Source organism: Typopeltis vanoorti, chromosome 8 (assembly GCF_054136105.1).
Source record: "Typopeltis vanoorti isolate ZY-2024b chromosome 8, IOZ_Tvanoo_1.0, whole genome shotgun sequence".
Taxonomy (NCBI): domain Eukaryota; kingdom Metazoa; phylum Arthropoda; class Arachnida; order Uropygi; family Thelyphonidae; genus Typopeltis; species Typopeltis vanoorti.
In genome coordinates, this window is record NC_143556.1 from 148259615 (window position 1) to 148278766 (window position 19152).

General features: G+C 36.5%; 1 protein-coding gene and 1 pseudogene across 2 annotated transcripts in view; both read right to left on the minus strand.

Moving 5' to 3' along the window:
* The window catches only part of Scox (Synthesis of cytochrome c oxidase), a 228126-nt gene that overhangs the window by 66549 nt on the left and 142425 nt on the right, over window positions 1-19152 (minus strand). The window contains exon 5 of the mRNA XM_090397003.1: window positions 10879-10971. Coding sequence (XP_090253129.1) covers window positions 10879-10971 — 93 coding nt within the window. The remainder of the gene's footprint in view (window positions 1-10878; window positions 10972-19152) is intronic.
* LOC150104418 (serine/threonine-protein kinase MARK1 pseudogene) overlaps window positions 10879-19152 on the minus strand; it is a 296493-nt pseudogene continuing 288219 nt past the window's right edge. The window contains exon 3 of the transcript XR_016548708.1: window positions 10879-10971. The product of XR_016548708.1 is annotated as a serine/threonine-protein kinase MARK1 pseudogene (transcript). The remainder of the gene's footprint in view (window positions 10972-19152) is intronic.

Sequence of the window (19152 nt, forward strand, 5' to 3'; positions counted from 1 at the left end):
TATATTGATGGTAAGGAGGTCACTGAATCAGTCGGTATAGTAGAATTACTAAGCGAGCACACTGCAAGAATATATCATCCAGGTGGTGACATTGAAAAAATGAAGGAACCATTAGTTTATACAGGAATTGTGATGAATGAAGTGGAGGTGAATAGTCTATTGCAGAACCTTAATGCGAATACATCTGTGGGATTGGATGGTATACTGGCACGGGTCTTACGCGAAGCGGCTAAAGAATTATCAGTGCCCTTGACCATGTTGTTTAATCTGAGTCTCTGGTCTGGTTTAGTCCCAAAGGTGTGGAAAGAGGGTAAAATAGTTCCACTGCATAAAGGAGGATCCAAGACTACTGTTGCAAATTACCGACCGATCAGCATGTCAGATGTCATTGTCAAGGTCTTGGAGAAAGTAGTCAAGGGAAAAATACAGGAATGGATTGAAGATAATGAGATATTGTACAGGGGACAGCATGACTTTGTAAAGGGTAGATCATGCCTCAGTAACTTGCTCAAGTTTTATAACACAGTGACAGCTGAGCTGGATAAGAGAAATGGGTTTACAGTGATGCTAAACCTGGCTAAGGCATTTGACAGGATACCACATGGAATTCTAATCCATAAACTACAACATATGGGAATGGAAATAGGGTTGGTGAGATGGATAGGTGGGTGATTGATGGAGAGATATCAGAGAGTAGTTTATTCAGGAGTAGTTTATTCAAGCCATCCAAAAGATGGCTTGCGACTAGTGGTGCTGCAGGGTTCTGTTCTTGGACCACTGCTGTTTAATTTGTTCATTAAAAATATAGGGAAGGATCTAAGAGGAACAGTTCATTTGTTCTGATGATGCAAAGTTGGGTAGGGCAATAGTGAATGCAGACGATGTCAAAATCTTGCAGGACGACTTGGATAGATTGGAGTTCTGGGCTAAGGAGAATGGATGTCAATTTAATGTGACAAATTGTAAGGTTATGCATTTTGGGGTGAAAAAGATTAGCAGCAGTATACCACATTGGTGGAACTTGGGAGTGTTGGTGGATAGGGAGATGAAGTTTAGGGGGAACATTGCAAAAGTAGCTAAATCAGCTCATCAACTCACTTGGTTGTTGAAAAATACTTTGATGAGCAGAGACAAGCAAGTTATTGTACCTCTGTACCAAGCCTTGATAAGACCTCATCTCGACTACTGTGCCCAGATTTGGACACATAGGTTTCTTCTTGATGGGGAGGATGTGGAAACGATCCAGAGGTGACCAAGATGATAACAGGTCTATGGAATGAACCTTATGAGAACAGGTTGAATATTTGTGGGTTGTAGAAATTAGTTGATGGGCGGAAAAGGGGAGATATGATTGAGACATTCAAATTACTAAAGGGTTTCTAGAGGATTAATTCAGAGGGTATTTTTGAGATCCAGACTGGTGGTGGAAGAACTAGGGAACACCTATGGAAGATGGGCAAGAGTGTGGTTAGCAAGGGTGTTAGAGCTGGGTTCTTTACTTATAGAGTGGTAAATGAGTGGAATAAGCTGCCAGAGTCTGTTGTGGGTGTTATGACGGTGAGTGAGTGAAATGCAAGGTATGATAGATACTTTGAGTACGTCGTATAGTTGTGTGGACATGATGTTTAGGGCCTCCCTCGATGAGTCTAAGGACTCCCTGGAGTCGCCCGTAATAATAATAATAATAATAATATCTCATCTAATCCCACACGTGTATTTACAAAGGTTATTTAAAGCGTTTGATAAAAAAATAAGTTAAACACTTTTTTTGGGGAAAAAAACCACCTTTATTTCTCAACATAGTCTCCATCGATGTCTACACATTTGGTCCTGCAAGTTCCAATTTTTCATCCCATGTGTGCAAAACAGTCATTGATAGTCTTGATGACATCCTCCTTCGAAGAAAGGTTTTTCCCACTGAGCCAAATTTTTAAACTTGGGAACAGGAAGAAGTTACATGGGGCCAAGTCCAGAGAATACGGTGGATGTGAAACCAATTCAAACTTCAATTCATGCAATTTTCCCATTATGACAGCTGATTTGTGAGACGGTGCATTGTCCTGATGAAAGAGCACTTTTTTTTGCATGATAATCTTGGCTGTTTTTCCTTCAGTTCTTCTTTTAAATGGTCCAACAATGATGCATAAAAGACTCCTGTTACTGTCTTACCCTTTACCAAATAGTCTATCCTGATAATTCCTTGGGAATCCCAAAAAAGAGTGGCCATCACCTTCACAGCTGACAAAACGGTCTTCGCTTTTTTCAGTGCTCTTTCACTGGGCATTGTCCACTGTTCTGACTGCTGCTTAAACTCAGGTGTGTAGCGGTGGATCCAAGTTTCATCTACAGTCACGAATCGATGCAAAAAATCCTGCGAATTGTGATTAAACATCACCAAACACTGCGTTGAAATGTCTTTTCGCATGCATTTTTGATCGACAGTCAACAAGTGCAGCACCCATCGCACATAGAGCTTTTTCATGTGAAAAAGCTCTATGTGCGATGCGGATTTTTTTTGCAGGATATTATACACCTGTTCAGTTGAGATGCCTACAATCTCAGCAATCTCACGCACTTTCACTCGGTGGTCTTCCATAACAATACCATGAATTTTGTCAATCGTCGTAGTAACCTCATTCGGGCGTCAGAAGAGTGCTCATCTTTGATGGACTTACGACCACGTTTCAACTAATTTATGCAAAAATACATAGTCTTTAATACTGGTTCAGAGTCCCCATGAACTGCATCTAACTCGGCTTTGATCTGCACATCCATCCACTTCTTCAAATACCCGTTTTTCTCCATTTTCATGAAAAATGCGACCAAAAACAGTCATTTTAAATGTTTGCCAAATGAGAACTGTGCGTTGCATGTGGCTAAAATTTTGGCAGGGGTCATGAAAAAGTTGATGAATGCCGACACTGGTATGAATGAATGAACTATATCTATGTCTACTGGAAATTTACCAAACTTTTCAAACAACTGTCGTATATTGAAATTCTGCAATATCCTAAGAATCTTCAATTATCCATGTCTGTTCCCACATTAGTATCTGTTTCAAATGTTAAAGCTGTAATCTCACTAAGATGATATATCCTATGCATAGCAGTCACTCAGTAACTCGACTGTTTTATCTGCTTCTGTCACCTTGACCATCACCACTCATTAAGGTTAATCTTTCATAGTTATTCTTCCTCTTACTTGCCATATAACGAAAAAACTCTTTGGGATTTTCCTTTCGCCTGCTTGGATAGATTCTTCTGATAATCTGATTTTGTCATCCTTGCCATGCTGGACACCTTTCTTGACTGAGCCATGTATGGCTCATGAGTTTGTTGGTCACCATTCTCTTTGTATACTCTCCACAACAACTTCTTCTGCAGCACTCACTAATGATATTACTCATCCATCTAACTCCTACCCGATTAACTCTCCTTATGTTAGGTATACAATTTAATACTGTTTCTTCTAGATGACTCTTAACTATATCCAATGCACTACTAATATCATTATCGTGCATGTTTTATGCAATGGTACAGATTTAAGCTTCTTCCTAAGCATGTCATAATCACCTGTCTTGTAGTTCCACAAATACCCCTTTTTGATAGAATATTCCTGAAGTATTACAATCTCCCAAGTCAAGACTGCATGGTCACTTTCACCATTTGGAGGCAATGTTGTCTTGGCTATGGATAGATCTTTTGATGCTCTGGCCAGGTCCAATACTCTCCCACCCCTAGTCCCCTCCATCACATGTTGCCTTAAGTAAATATCCCTCAGCAGGTGTGTAAATTCTATTTCCTTCCTGCCATGTGATCTTTCTTCCTTCCAGACTATATCTCCATACTTGAAGGACCCCCCCCCCCATAATAATCACTCGATCTGTACTCATTGTACTGATTTGGCAATGCCTGTCTTACAAATAATCTGTGGAACTCTCTGGCCTATAGCAACAACCAACTGTATATTTTGTCTTACTGGCCTTAATCTCACACCAGATTGTTTCAAATGAACAGCAACCCTCCAACCTGTCACCTATTCTTTTTGGTTATAATTCATCTGCTATCATCAGCAGTACTCCTTCCCCATCCCATCATCTGTATCTTCCCTGAAAATACCTCACATTCAATCCCTGTAATTACATCATCTGCTTTTAGCCAAGTCTCACTAATGCCCATAACTTTTGGTGAGGTTGCACTAACCAATGCCAAAAACTCCTCACCTCTTATTCCTGATACTTTTGGCATTAGTATATGGAAACTGCAGCGTCCCTTTATGTTCTGAATTGACTACCCTATTCAATATTTTTGCTTGAGAGACTAAATTCATCACTTGGTCATTCTCGCACTCACTCGCTTCATGGGTGCCTTCACACAAACTCTCTTGCTTCCACCCTAAATGCTAAGTTTTCCTGAATTTTTCACTTCAGCATGCTCTGCGAACAAAGTTCTCTCTAGACACCTAAGACCAAAACCATTTAGATGCAATCCATCAGCATTGTACAAATCCTTCTTTCTGTCAAACAGACCACAAATCAATAAATTCGACATCATTCCTTTTGCACAATCTACGTATAGACTCATTGGCTATCAATGCTCTCCTCCTCCTCAGTTTGCCTCTATCATAACATGGTGGGAGACTTACAATCTTCACCTTCTACTCTTCAGTTTTTGCCTCTTCTAAAGGTTCCTTTACATCCTTCCTCATAGAATACTTCTCGCCTCTCAAATCATTTATACCAACCAAGACGGTCATTTCCTTTGACTTAACTTTTTGCATTCAGATGGTGGCTAATATTGTGAATTTTTGTACCCAGGAAACACGATTTTGTCACACTTTCATTAAGTACTCCCCTGATCATTGAATCTCTATACATAATTTTCTTCTTAACTTGTTGTTCTTGTTTGTTCAGTCAGCCTTTATTATGCAGCAGTTCTATAACCTCCTCCATATGTACTTTTCTCTCTCTCAATCCAGTGTAGTGGTAGCACTTGCTCCATGTTGCAAATGAGCTCATTATTTTGAATAATCACATCTGTTTTAAAGCAGAAGCATACTGTCTGCATTCAGTAAAGCTGTTCCTCCATTTTCATTCCTTCTTTTACTTGCCGTATACAATAAAATTCTTTACTTGAATGTTTCGTCCATTTCTTTACATACTCTCACTTTGATTTCAGTATAATACACGTAAGTTTTCTGACCTACACTTTATATATTTCATAACCCCTCACATCCTTATTCTAATATTTCTTCCATATCATTTGTCTTATGGATTCCATCCTACTTGTTTTATGAATTCTAGAAACATATTCAGATACTGCCTTTAAGCATATTTTCAATGCTTCCCATACATTGCAGATATCCTTTTCATTTAGCAACTGAAATCATGGGATGGAAAGTAACATTCTCTGGAGGTTTTTCTTAATTTCCAGCTTTGGAACTTAGAATGTATCCTTTCCTAGTTGGAACATCCATACACTTAGCTATTTCCCAGGTCAGTAAGTTATGACTGCTGTCACCAACTAGTGGAAACAATTACATCCTTAACTGAGACCCTTTCTGATGCTATGATCAAATCTAATACTCTTTGGCCTTGAGGTTCTTCTTTCAAATGCTGCTAACTTCTCAATAAATTCTCCTTCATTCTTTTGGGTTTTCTTTGCTATCCAATCAATGTTTGAATAATTTATGCCACACATAATGATTACACTCATTTAATACCCATCAGGATAACTTGGCAATGCATTTCGTTAGCTTGTGTAGCTCAGTAGAAGTGGCGTTTGCAGCCTGCGGCACTTGACTTCACAAAAAAAAAGACTTATAGCTCGAGTCTAGTCGCCAACTGGAGGAACGTTTCCTAAGTTTTTTTGCTGGCCTGGTTGGCCAAGTGGTTAGTGTATCCACTCTCCAGCCAAAAGGTTGCGGGTTCGAATCCCAGCGTTGCCTTGAATGTTTGCAATTATCTGTGAAAATACCAGTGGTGGGCAGTAGATGCCGTTGGTGTAGATGTGGTTCATTGTAATTGGTGGATTGTGGGTGGTGGAGATAGAGTTATATAGTATATGCCCTCCCTCAATGAGTTTTCGGACTCCCTGGAGGTGTCAAATAATAATAATAATAATTTCACTCCAGCAATTGAGCTGTCAAGACTTCTTATTACATCATATATTTCATCCTGTTAGCCTCTGCTTCACACCAAATAGCCTTAAACTCACTGCTACATTGTGGAACATTATTATTACTAGTACTGCTTTCAAGAGTTTATAACCTAACTTTCTTCCTCAAAATACTATGCTCTTTAAATCTAACTGTGAGCTAGACTTCACTTATGCTGAAGAATCTTCTGAACAACATATTCACTATGATAACAAGCTGGGCCCTTTGTTCCTGATATCTGAATATCAGGCTACCTGTTGCCTTTTTCATATACTTACATCTGCAGTCTGCTTGGCCCAGTTGAGTGGCTTACTTTCACTCATCTCTTTCTCTCTCACACGCACGCATGTGCACGCACGCACTCGAAATGCCTTAGCTGAATTCATACGGGTCCACCCTTTCACCAGATTCATAATCATGCTCATATAGAATTGCATTTTCTTCAAAGTAATGGCTATTTTTCTGAGTTGTCCCAAATAAAGGTTGCAATAACAGAATTATTACTAATCACACTTCTACAGTAAAGCTAGATATATTCAAAGAAGATTTCAGGATTGTAAATTGTATATAATTTAAGAGGGTCAGAGAGATGGAGTAACCCAAAATAGTTCTTTCATGCTGTTTGTAAAGCTTGCTTTGCAATATATCATGAACTGTAAATCCAAAACTTCTTATTAATATATGAAATGACGTCCTTTTTACAGCACTTCCAAAATGTAAGTGATAAGATGGTAGCAACGATACCACGACTAGGTCAGAGATCTTAATTTTGAAATCAAAAGTAATCAGCTTATAATGAAGACTAGCTTATAAGGGTTGCAGATCTAGTTGGCTGAGTGTTTAGTATATCCACTGTCCAACCAACAGGATGCAAGTCTGAATCCCACTGTGGAAATGGATGTTTGTGAATGTCTTTAGGTGGGAGATGAATATGAATGCCCAATGCAAGACCATCACCCTGGTAAGTGTTTGCACGGTTAGCCTAGTGGCTATGCACTTTGCAACCATATGCCTGGGGAAGGAGTGTCTTAGGTTGATTCCCATCGATGATGTGAGGAGCTTAATGATCTTTCTCAGTTATAGCCAAGTTAGCTGGTCTTGGGCAGCAGGGTCCCCATGTGAATTTGTGCACATTTTTATGTTGGAACGTGGTGTTAGTAATAACCAGTCCATGTCCTGAGCAGAAATCCAACAGATACTTGCCATTATTATTAGCTTTGCTCTTTTCTCCAAATTTTCCCAAAATATTTTTGTATGTCTCACAATCATTTCCTACTCTGCTATTTAGATCACCAACAAGGACCAACTTTTTTTTTGCCATTGTGTCAGTTGCTTTTTCTAAAGCCTCAAAAAATTCCTCCAATTCTACCTTAGTAGACCCTTTTGTGGGACCATAGGCACAAATAAGTTTCATTGTCCAGTTCCCCACTCTTATTTGCCCACATCACTCTACTTGAGACTGACCACCATTCAAGAAGATTAGCCTCGTATTGTGTGTTGAATACTATGGCTGCTACTCCTTTTCCTTGATTGTCATTGCCTGAATATATCATTTTGTATTTATTGCTCAGAAAGATCTCACCAGTTTTTGTCTTTTTTTGTTTCAGTCACCCCTATTATGTCGATCTGGTACTTATCTAATTCCTCAGCTAGCTCCATTTCTTGGTCATTCAGGCTTCTTATGTTGGTAGTACCAATCTTTAACTCTGGTGATGTTGAGTTGGGGTGTGTTTTCAGATTTGTTCCAGTAGCTGACTTTTTGCTGTTCGCCCTGGCGAAAACAACGGAGGCCTTGTTTAACCGGGTGACGCTCCAGCCGGCATGAAATTTTGTCATGTTGTACCATTGTTTTTTTTATTTTGGTTTAACCAATAAGAATACAATTTGGTCGGCTAAATCCCAAATTGCCAGCCCGTCCTCGTTCGTTCAGTATCCAAGTAGATACCCAACACGGTGCACCATGAGAAGGTGAGGATGGACATTAGGTCAGAAGCTCTGGTCGGTTCTCTGCATTCCTTTAAAGGCTATGTGGAGGTCTCCTCTCAGTTATACAGCTTTGACCCTTAAGCACCGCTGTTCATATTTATTGCATTGAAATAACTGGCCAAAGTCCAATAGTTCACCAGTAGTTGTCTTTTATTTGGGACACATTACATAAAACACACATATTCAGTATGTTTGGAGCCAGACAGTAAATGGTTGTTGACCGTTGGGTGTGTGGTAGTCAGTTTAACAGAACTCTGCCCATAAAAATACCTATAAATGAAACATAAGGCAAAAACAAAACATCTAGTGATTGATGAGTGATCTGTGAGATTTGCATCTATGAAGAGTGATTCTGAGCGAGATGGAGGGGGTCATCAATCAGTTGGATTGCTCTCTTCTTGGTAGCATCAATCATTCTTAGGGTTGTTTTAGGTGAAATATCCCAAATGTGTGAGCAGTATTCCAAGATTAAATGGATTTGACCTGTATAACTGCCAACAATAGTGTTAACAATGGTATAGGTTAGAAGGAATAGTGCTTCGGAAGAAAATTACACCTAGGTTTTTGGTGGGTGAACAAGGTATGGCTGAGATGTATTTGGATCAGAAAAGTCTTGAGATGTAAGTTAGCCTAAGAAGAGAAATTGGATCATATTTAGATCTGGATATTATCAGGAGTAAAGGAAAATGAAGTGAGAATTTCTTTTGAGAAATTAGATAGATTGTGTTTTGGTAACATTGAAGTTTATACAGTTATCTTTGTTCAACTGATAAATAGCAAGGAGGTACACAGTTTAAGCCATTGGTTATGGAAAATCTTGAAGTTGCTAAGAGTTGTGCCTTAGAGGTTTGTTAAATGAAGAAGAATGACATGTACTCTGATTAGCATAGCTCTAGATAGGATTTTAGGTCAGGGGAGTAGTTTATATGATGTAGGTAGAGCAAGCAAGCGATGAAAGTACAACATCCTGAGGTACCCTGAGAACAGCTTTGGAGAAATCTGAGAAGAGAAAAAATTTACCATTGGATAGTAGTTACCAAGCAGGCATCTTGCCAGATCAAAATCAGATGTTCTAGAAATGCCAATGTCAGAAGTGCCCATTATTTGAGTTTCTCTGAACCTTTCCAAAAGTGGGTGTTCATTGTTAAGAGGTTGGCTATATATATTAGAGAGTAGCAAATCCATATCACTCATCACAAATTAACTTGTGAGCTTTCCAGATAGTGAAGAAATTTGCTGTTGAAAGTAGTACTGTAATTTTTGGCATCTCACATGTAAGAAAATAATTGGACAATAGTTTGTTAGTTGGCTTTTATCACCCCCCCCCCCTTTTCCCTTTTTTGTAAAGACAATATGGGGTAGGTGTTAATAGCACAGTAGAGGGATGCCACTGGGACATAACTTCATGTCTAAGGTGTTTGAGGTTCAGACCGCAAAGAAAAGTATTTCTTTGAGGTCTGAACAATGATGAGTTTATGGTTGCCCGGATCTTTTGTCCCCTCTAAACCTCTTTTGCCACTAGACTTTTTTCATTACACTAGACTTTTTCATTACACTAGACTTTTTCATTACACTAGACTTTTTCATTACATTACACTCAAATACACTAGACTTTTTTCATTACATCACACTCAAATACACTAGACTTTTTTCATTACATCATAAACTACTCTTAATATGTCTAGAGTTTCACTTACATTTTTGCCTAACTTTGCACAAACTTGATGTCAATGCACTCTTCTAAATTCCATTCACTCCTTTTTACCACTGAAAGCAACAAAGATGCACATGCAAATTCAATCATGGCTTGTCAACTACTAGCTTGTTCATTTTGATATTACTTAAGGCAATAGCACAAACATGAGTCACATGGTTCTCCAGACTTGTCATATACATGATAGTGCAAGGCCATTCCAGGGAATTTAACTGTCAAACCTTGTATATTCTGATTTTTTGTAGATGATTGAATGCATGCATTCTTCTTAAAAAGTTAAAATATTTTGTCTCTAAACCTCAGGTTTTAAAGAACTTGAAGATTTTCTTATGCATGTGCTGATTGTAGGATACAAAAATTTGTAACATTTGGTACAAAGTATTGTATTAGTAATTACTTAGAAATTAAGTTCATCTGAACTCTATAATCTCTGTCTGCATAAGTATCGTATCAATTATAAACATAATGTATACTGCTTCTCAACTGACAGGTGTGCTGTTGGTGACCATGTCTGTCACCAAGCTGATGATTAGTGAGATGTTTTGGTAGTGCCGCCCATGACTAGCCACAAATGCTAAATTGTATTATCAAATGTGCAAGTATTTTGGGAGGGGTAAGGGGGGGACAGATCTGGTAAAATAGCCTTTTTATACTGTGTCACATGAATTCCACATAAACATTAATTTGCAAAACAATCATAAGATATGTAATCTTGTAAAAATACAAGTTTCAGTCTGTTCTTTCAACTTAAGGCATCTGAGTGTGGAGGAGGAAGACTATACATACACTGCATAATGCCAATTCATTTAAGGTTTATAATTTTTATTCCTTAAACTTTGAATTAAACAGAATGTACCACATCCAGTATCACTTACATTCAAGCATGATGTTCTCCATAGTGCTCCTTTAATAAATTTAAAAAATGACAAATAGGATGAATATATGCTTCTTTCAAACAAAATAATACCATTATTAAATATAGCTTTCAGCATTAATTCAATGAAACTGGCAAATGATGTCACCTTTAATATACTGGGCAATGATATCAGATGTATCCCTTTCTGGATCCACAGTAATAAATAGAGGTTGGACATTGGGAGCATCTTTCATGCTATCTATAAAAAATAATAAATAATAAATATTTATATAGAGGATAACAGGAAAAATCCTCAATTCATATATTTATTTATTTTAAATACAACAACAAATAATCTTTAGGAATACAGTGGCAGTCACACTTTTCATACAGCAAATTTCATTTTATGACATAATGCTCATTTTACTTACAACTTAAAAAAATGAAGTTTTTATTTTTACTGCTCAGTCATACAAAGTTTCTGATATTTGCATTATTTCTTGGTATGCACTCTGCATGAGGTACACAGATACTGTGATAGCACAACATAATTAAGTTGGCATTACTGCTTGCTTCCTACCAACATTTTCTTCTGAATTAATCTGCTATTTGAGAAGTTTTCAATATCATCAAATTCTCTTCAGAGCTCTCATATCTATGGCCTCTAATAATCAACTGTTTTACTTCTAACCCAAACTTTAGATTCATAAGTTGCCAAAACCAGCAAATCAGAAAAGAACAGATGCAATGAAACAAAAATGCTATGTAATGGGTGGTAGATGGCTTACTGCAAACCTTGGATTGCATAATGTACACCCTCTGTCCAAAAAGAAACTGAACTTTTGATAGACAATAAAACACAGGCCAATTATAATTATTCAAATCATTTATTTCAATCAATATACTCTCCCTCAGCTTTGATACAGCATTTGACACGTCAATTAATTCATTAAATTAGTTTTTTTATATCAGTTTTTGGGATGCTGTTGAGGGTCGTGGTTACTGCCACTTGAACATTTTCAATGGTTTCGTATCGCTTTCCTTTCATCGGCAAATGAAGTCAGGGTGGAAGAGAAAGTCACAGAGTGCTAAATCAGGTGAATACAGCGAGTGATCCAACACACAAGCTTGGTTTTTGCTCTGTCTCACAACGTTCGAACGATGAGATGGTGCATTATCATGCAAAAGTGACCAGCTGCTTGCATCACAATATTCATGCCGTATGTGACGAATTCTCGCTATCAATCACTTCAAAACTTTGAGATAAAACTCATCATTGACCGATTCGCCAGGCAGAATAAATTCTTTGTGGATAATGCCCTTGGAATCGTAGAAACAAATCAGCATTGTCTTTACTTTTGACTTCTTCAAGCAACTTTTTTTCGGATGCCCCTCTTCTGGTGGTTTCCACTCAGCACTCTGGCGCTTTGTTTCGGGCTCATACTCAATTGTCCTTGCAGTATTCAATTCAAGTCTTGGACTCCACCGAGGTTTCTTAATACACAAATTTATTGAACAGGATCTCCGCTATACCAGCTTTACTTATTCGTTACCCATTTCCATATTTAATTTATTTCCACTGAAAACTATGCCTAAAGAGAAAAAATGCTTAACTTATTCTCAGTTTTGTCACTGAGAATGCACCTGATGGCTTGAAAGAGTTCCATGTTTGGTCTCTAGAAAAGTTTCTAGACCATTTTTTGGTTGTTGGTCAACTTGTGGGGAACAAATCACAAATTCAATTTATGAAGGCCCAAACTCTCGGTCAAAATGTTGTGCACAGCTAATTTTGGAATCCCCAATTCATCTTCAATCAATCTCACGGACGATTTTGGGTTTTCTTTGATGAAATCATGCACTCTTTGGATGTTAACTTTGCTCAGTCCAGTTTTTGGACAGCCTGGCTTTTTGTTGTCCTCATTCATCTCACGACCACTTTGAAATTGCTTAAACCACTCGTAAACTTGAGTACTGGTTAAGCATTCATCACCGTATGCTTTTTGAAGCATTTGATGTGCTTCGGTAAAATTTTACCAAGTTTAACACAAAAGTCAATCGCGGCTCTCTGTTTGAAACTCATTTTCCGACCGTTCATCAAAACACACTGTCACTCTTGGCACTATAACTCAGCTTCTAATGAAACAAATGTCATAAACAGGTTAAACATAAACATAAAACAAAAACATAAACACTAATGAAGGTTGCCGCTTTCGACAACAAAAAGATACAACAGGTGGCATCACTAGTTTCTTCGATTTTTGAAAAGTTCGGTTTCTTTTTGGACAGAGGGTGTAGAATGTCAATCATATAGTGCCCTTGGACTGCACAGAGGTTTCTTAATACACAAATTTATTGAACAGGATCTCCACTATACCAGCTTTACTTATTCGTTACCCATTTATTTTGAAAATTATGCCTAAAGAGAAAAAATGCTTAACTTATTCTCAGTTTTGTCACTGAGAATGCAACTGATGGCTTGAAAGAGTTCCGTGTTTAGTCTCTAGAACAGTTTCTGGACTATACAGAAAGTAAATAGAATACAAAAATACATAACATGAATTAATTATACAATTCTAATTACAATCATTTTCTAATTCTAATTAACTAGTTAAGTAAAATCCATATATATATTGCTCTATATAATGTCCCACATAGCAGCAACTTGTTACATATTTTGTCCAGTTGTCAGATTAGATGGCGAGTGGTTAGCATATCTGCTCTCCGACCAAAAGGCTGTAGGTTTGAATCCTGCATTAGGTATTGATGTCTGTGAATGTTTAGGTGGGAGATGAATTTCAATGCACTATACGGAAAGAGACTACCAGCCTACTTATTGAAGGCCTGAAGTGGCTTGAAAGAGTTCTCCATGTTTGTTCTCTAGAGCAGTTTCTGAACTATACAGAAAATAAACAGAATACAAAAGACCTGTAAAATTAATTAAAAAAAAAAAAAATAGAAAAAAAAATACTTAGCCCACCCATGGTACAAATGTACTTTAGGTTTACAGAAAACCTTTGTGGGTGGGAGTCACACAAAAAAAAAGCTACTTTTATCATCAAAAATATAGTATTACAATATAATGCAATATATGTAAAAACTGTAAAAGTTGGCATAATGATCTGAATCCACTAACTAATTAAAGCAAAAAATTACTGAATATACATACTGGAATGAAAGAATATTAGAAGTGCGATTAAAATTAATAAAACAAATTTAACAGTTGCTGGAGTGTATGCCACCAAAGAAGGAAAAGAAGAAAATAATGACCTTTACAGTTACAAGGAATATATGAAAAATAAAACAGACAATATAATTACAGCTGGAGATCTTAATGGCAGAATAGGAATTTAAAAAACTGAATAATAATATAAAAAATTTGGAGACCCAATCCTTAAACAAAAATGGAAAACGACTCACTGTTTATATAATAAACATAAAAATTTAAAAATAATGAATACATTCTACAAACATAAAAATATACCTAAATATACGTAAGTGTGCAAGAGGACAAAAATCCATAATAGACTACTTTATCGAAAAAGGTAGCAAATCCCTTCCTATATGTTGAAGTTGGGAGAGGGCTAGAAATAGATACACATCATTATTTAGTGCAGGCAAAATTAAGGTTTTCAAACTGGTTACAAAAAAAATACAAAAAATAAATAAACTAGAGAAACAAAATCTAATTACAATTTAAGATTAATTATGATTTAAGTATAAGAAATTTATACCAAGAGAGGATTAATAACTATTTAGAAAAATATACAAGAAAATGAAGACATCGAGAAACAATGGGATAATATAAAAGAAATTATTACATCAGCTATGAAAGTCTATGAACACAAAAAAAAAATCATAAAAATAAAAATTTACATATCTGGGATAATGAAATACAATAATAATTAAAAATAAAAAGATGACCTTTAAGAAATGGTTAAGTAGCAAAAAAAAAAAAAAAAAAAAAAAAAAATTAAATATAAAAAAGGTGACCAATAGCCAAAAGAAAAACCAGAAAGAGACAGAGAAAGCTGAGAAAAATTTGTATCATACCTAGAGAATGATATGTACAAAATAAGACCCTATAAAATATTAAAAACATGAATGAAGAAATAAAAGAATTATTATTATTATTTATTTATTTATTTATTATTAGAGTTTGGATACAAGTATCCTTCAGTAGTTGTTGGAATTTTGTTGTCTATGTTATGTTTTGCTACTTGTTTGTTCGTATTGCTTCTAGTTCTGAAATGACATCAATAAAGAAATGTACGTTGGCAGCACATCAGGCTTCGACATGAAGAACTAGCTCTGCCTTGGATTTTTCACAGTGTATATATTTGAAAATTGTTATATGCATGCACCAAAAAAAAAAAAAAAATGTGAAAAATTTGTGGACTGTTTGGGTAAATGAGAAGGAAAGCATTGACGTATGTGAAAAGTGTCTTGGTAGATTAGAGTGATTAGAAATGGAAGCAAGTATTGGGATTTGCTTCCATTTTCACTAACTCTTAAGAAGAGCTTAAGAGTTAGTGAAAATGAAAAGTGAAATGAAACATCTGGAAAAGGATACTAAACATCTACAGAAGAGATTGGCTGATAAGAATGAGAAGGAGGAAGTTAGTATTACAAAGCAAGAGTCAAAGGATAGTCATACATCATTGTATGGAGGACTCAATCATTAGAGGTGTGATGACTAATAAAGTGCACAAAACATGCATTCTGGTGGAACAATGCAGCAAATAAATTATGTATTTCAGAAAAGGAAAGACATGGAGTCAAAATAAGTGATAGTTGCGGACACAAATGACTTACTGGAGAAAAAAAAAAGACTGCTGATAGAGACTTGAGGAAATTGCTGCAGTAGGTAAAGAATAATAGTGTTGTTGGAAAATTCGAGGCGTGTTGTCCAGATATGACAACAGTGAATTGACAAAGAGAGCAGAGATAACGAATAGTAAGATGGCTGAGTTGTATGAGGAAGGGGGTTTACAATGTGTAAATCTGTGGAGTGAATTTGAAGGAAAGTTGGAATGGTTTAAAGTTCATGTATTGCACAATTCAATTTGAATGGGTTTCGTGTTGGCATTTAGAAACACTATTGTTTTTTAAGAAAGCACAGAGTCAAGAAGTTAATATAGTAAATGACCAGAGTCTACTTGTGAGGCAGGATAGCACAAATAAACAGATGGATATGAGGTTGAAAATGTCGTTGTAGCAGCACAAGCAGATGGAATGGATAAAGGTGGGGATGAGACAGGTAGAAACTGAAATCAGAAGCAGAATCAAGGAAATAGGAGTAGTCAGATTGAAGAGAGAGGTGTAGTAATTATCAGCTGGAACAAAGAATGTTGGTGCTGGTAGGATGGCATTTGTACACAAATGTAAGGAGTATTCAAAACAAGAGAGCTAAGTTTGTTGCATTGATTGAGTCAGAATGCCCAAAGATAATTGCAATAAGTGAAACTTGGTTGTTTGAGAAGAATGTGGTATTGGGCACAGAAACAGAAGGATACATAATTTTCTAGCCGGATAGGAAGGAATATGAAAAGAGGAGGAGGAGGAAGTGCTGTTAATGATTGCAGATGAATTATGTCCACAAAGTGTAGAAGTTGATAATGCATGTACAGATTTTGAATCTGTGGTGTGAAGTTGAAATTAATACACTAGTATATCTGATAGGATACTGTTATAGGGCCAGAGAATGTTCAGAATACTAATTGTGAAATGTTTAGGCAAATTAGTTGGGCATGTAAAAAGAAGGTGATTCAGATGGGAGACATTAATTACAGGAATATAGAATGGAAGGAGGAAATAGTGTATGGGAACAAGGAGAGTGAGTTTGTTGAATTTCTGAAGATAAATAACTTAAGCAGCATGTAACTGAAGCAACTACAGGCTTTAATGTTTTGGATTTGGAATTCACAAGACAGTATCAGACACAAGGAGTGTATAACTGCATACCAAGGGTGGTTAAGCAAGTAAATAGAGTACGAGTGAAATAGATGAACATGAAATCAATCAAGCTGTGCTGGAAAAGATAATATGGAGGAGGTAGAAGACAGCTGTTGGTGATTGGATCCATAAAAAGCATAAGGTGCAGCTAGGCAGGTGATGAACATGTTAAAGAAAGAAAAGGTGCAGTATGAGAGAAGATTGGCTGGTCAGGTCAAGGTTAACTCAAGGGAATTTTTCTAGTATATGCCAAGTAAGAGAAAGAATAATTATATCAGGTTGACATTGGAGAATAGTCATGGCAGCAGAATATCAGTTGCAAAGGATATAGCAGAATTACTGAACGAGCACTTTATCAGTGTATATCATACTGGTGATAATGATATGGTGCAATATATAGAAGGGAGGCAAGTATAAAGAGAATTGGAAGTAAAACAAACAGAGGCGTATCAGGTGTTGGTTGGGTCAGATGTTAATAAGGTTGATGAACATAGCATTCTTTATGATAGTCAGCATGGATTTGTGAAGTATGGGTCTTGTTTTAGCAATTTACTTGCATTTTATGATATAACATAACGAGTGCGTTAGGTAAGGGAGAGTCATATACAGTGATATTCTTGGACTTTGCAAAAGCCTTTAATAGATTATTGCATGATAAGTTGGTGTACAAACTGCAGGATGGGAATAGACAGTATATTGGTGAGGTAGGTCAAGGATCGACTCTGAACGATACCAGCAAGTTGTGTATGATTGAACAGTATCTCAAAAAAGAAGGGTAACTAGTGATGTGTGCCCCAGGATTATGTTCTTGGGTCCCTGCTGTTTATCTTGTTTATAAACAATATATCATATGTACTGACTGGAGATCTTCAGTTGTTTGCTGATGATACAAAGTTGAGGAGAGTAATAAGTAGCACTGATGATGTTAATTCCCTTCAGGAAGATTTGGATAGACTTTTCATCTGGACAAAGGTATATGTCAAGTATATACCTTTAGGTATATACTTGCCATATAGGGTTGTAATTTTAATATTAATAAGTGCAAGTTGTTGCATTTTGAAGTAACAGAAATATAAGGCTGTGTAATATATTGACAGTGCTGCACTGCAGGAAGTGGATGAGATTTGAGAATAATGGTTGACAGTAGACTAAAGTTTAGAGGGCATACTGCAAGTGTTGCAACGACTGCACACTGTTGTGCTGCTATGATAAGAAGTACTCTAACATGTAGGGATAACGAAGTGGTTGTGCCACTGTAGAAAGCACTAGTCAGACCACACTTGGAATATTAGGCTCAGATTTAGTCACCTGGTTTTCAATACGATGGGAAAATATTGGAGAGGTTCCAGAGGTGAGTGACAAAGACAATATCAGGACATTGGAATGCTGTCTATGGAGAGAAGCTGAAGAAATGTGGATTGCAGAGTTAGGTAGATAAGAGGGAAAAAGGTGATATTATATAGACATTTAAGTTAGTGAGAGGAGTTTATCAGATTAATTCAGATGGGATTTAAAAAGAGTAGAAAACAAGAGGAGAAAAACCAAAGGACATTCCTGGAAGTTATATAAGAGTGCGGTGAAGAGGGCTGTGAGGAGTAGATTATTTACATGGTGAATCAATGTATGAAACCCATTACGAGAGTGTTGTTAAGGCAAACAATGTTAAGAATTTTAAGATTCGGTTTGATAAATATGCTATCACTTAAATGAACCTCCCACAATGATTCCATGGAAGGTGCAATAATAATAATAATAATTATTATTATTAATGCACCCACCATGGACATGGCAGACTCATCATGGGAGGTTTATTCAACTGACAACATATTTATCAAACCAAACCCCCCCCACAATGACTCCATGGAAGATGCAATAATAATAATCATAATTATCATTATGATTATTATTATTGCACTCACCATGGACACAGCAGACTCACAGTGGGAGGTTCATTCAACTGAATCTTAAAATCCTGAACAGTCCTTGAATTAACAACATATTCATGTAACATGTTCAATTCATTGACAATTCTTCAGGTAAAAAAAATCTACCTGAATCTATTTTTATATAACTTCCAGTAATGAACTCTGGTTTTTCCCCCTCTCTGCCTTCTACTCTTTTTATAATCTCTACTGGATTAATCCAATAAACTCCTCTCAATAACTTAAATGTCTGTCATATTATATATTGCAGTTCAATTCAATTAGCACCAGAAGCCTGGAAAAATTACTTCTTGGTATAAGACCTAATGCAGAGAGTCAGGGAAGCTAGATCATCAAGGGAAGAATGTGAAAATTCAGCTATAGTATGCAAACGTGATAAAGATATGAATGAAAAGGACATGGTATGTATGTGGCGAAGGGGTGGAAAAATATGTTTTGGGTTCGAACCTTTTGAGTATGTCTGGGGAGGGAAAAGAGAAAGTTCTAGGAAAAAAAACAAATAGATTGCATACTTAATTATAAGAATAGGCTGTGGTAATTTATTA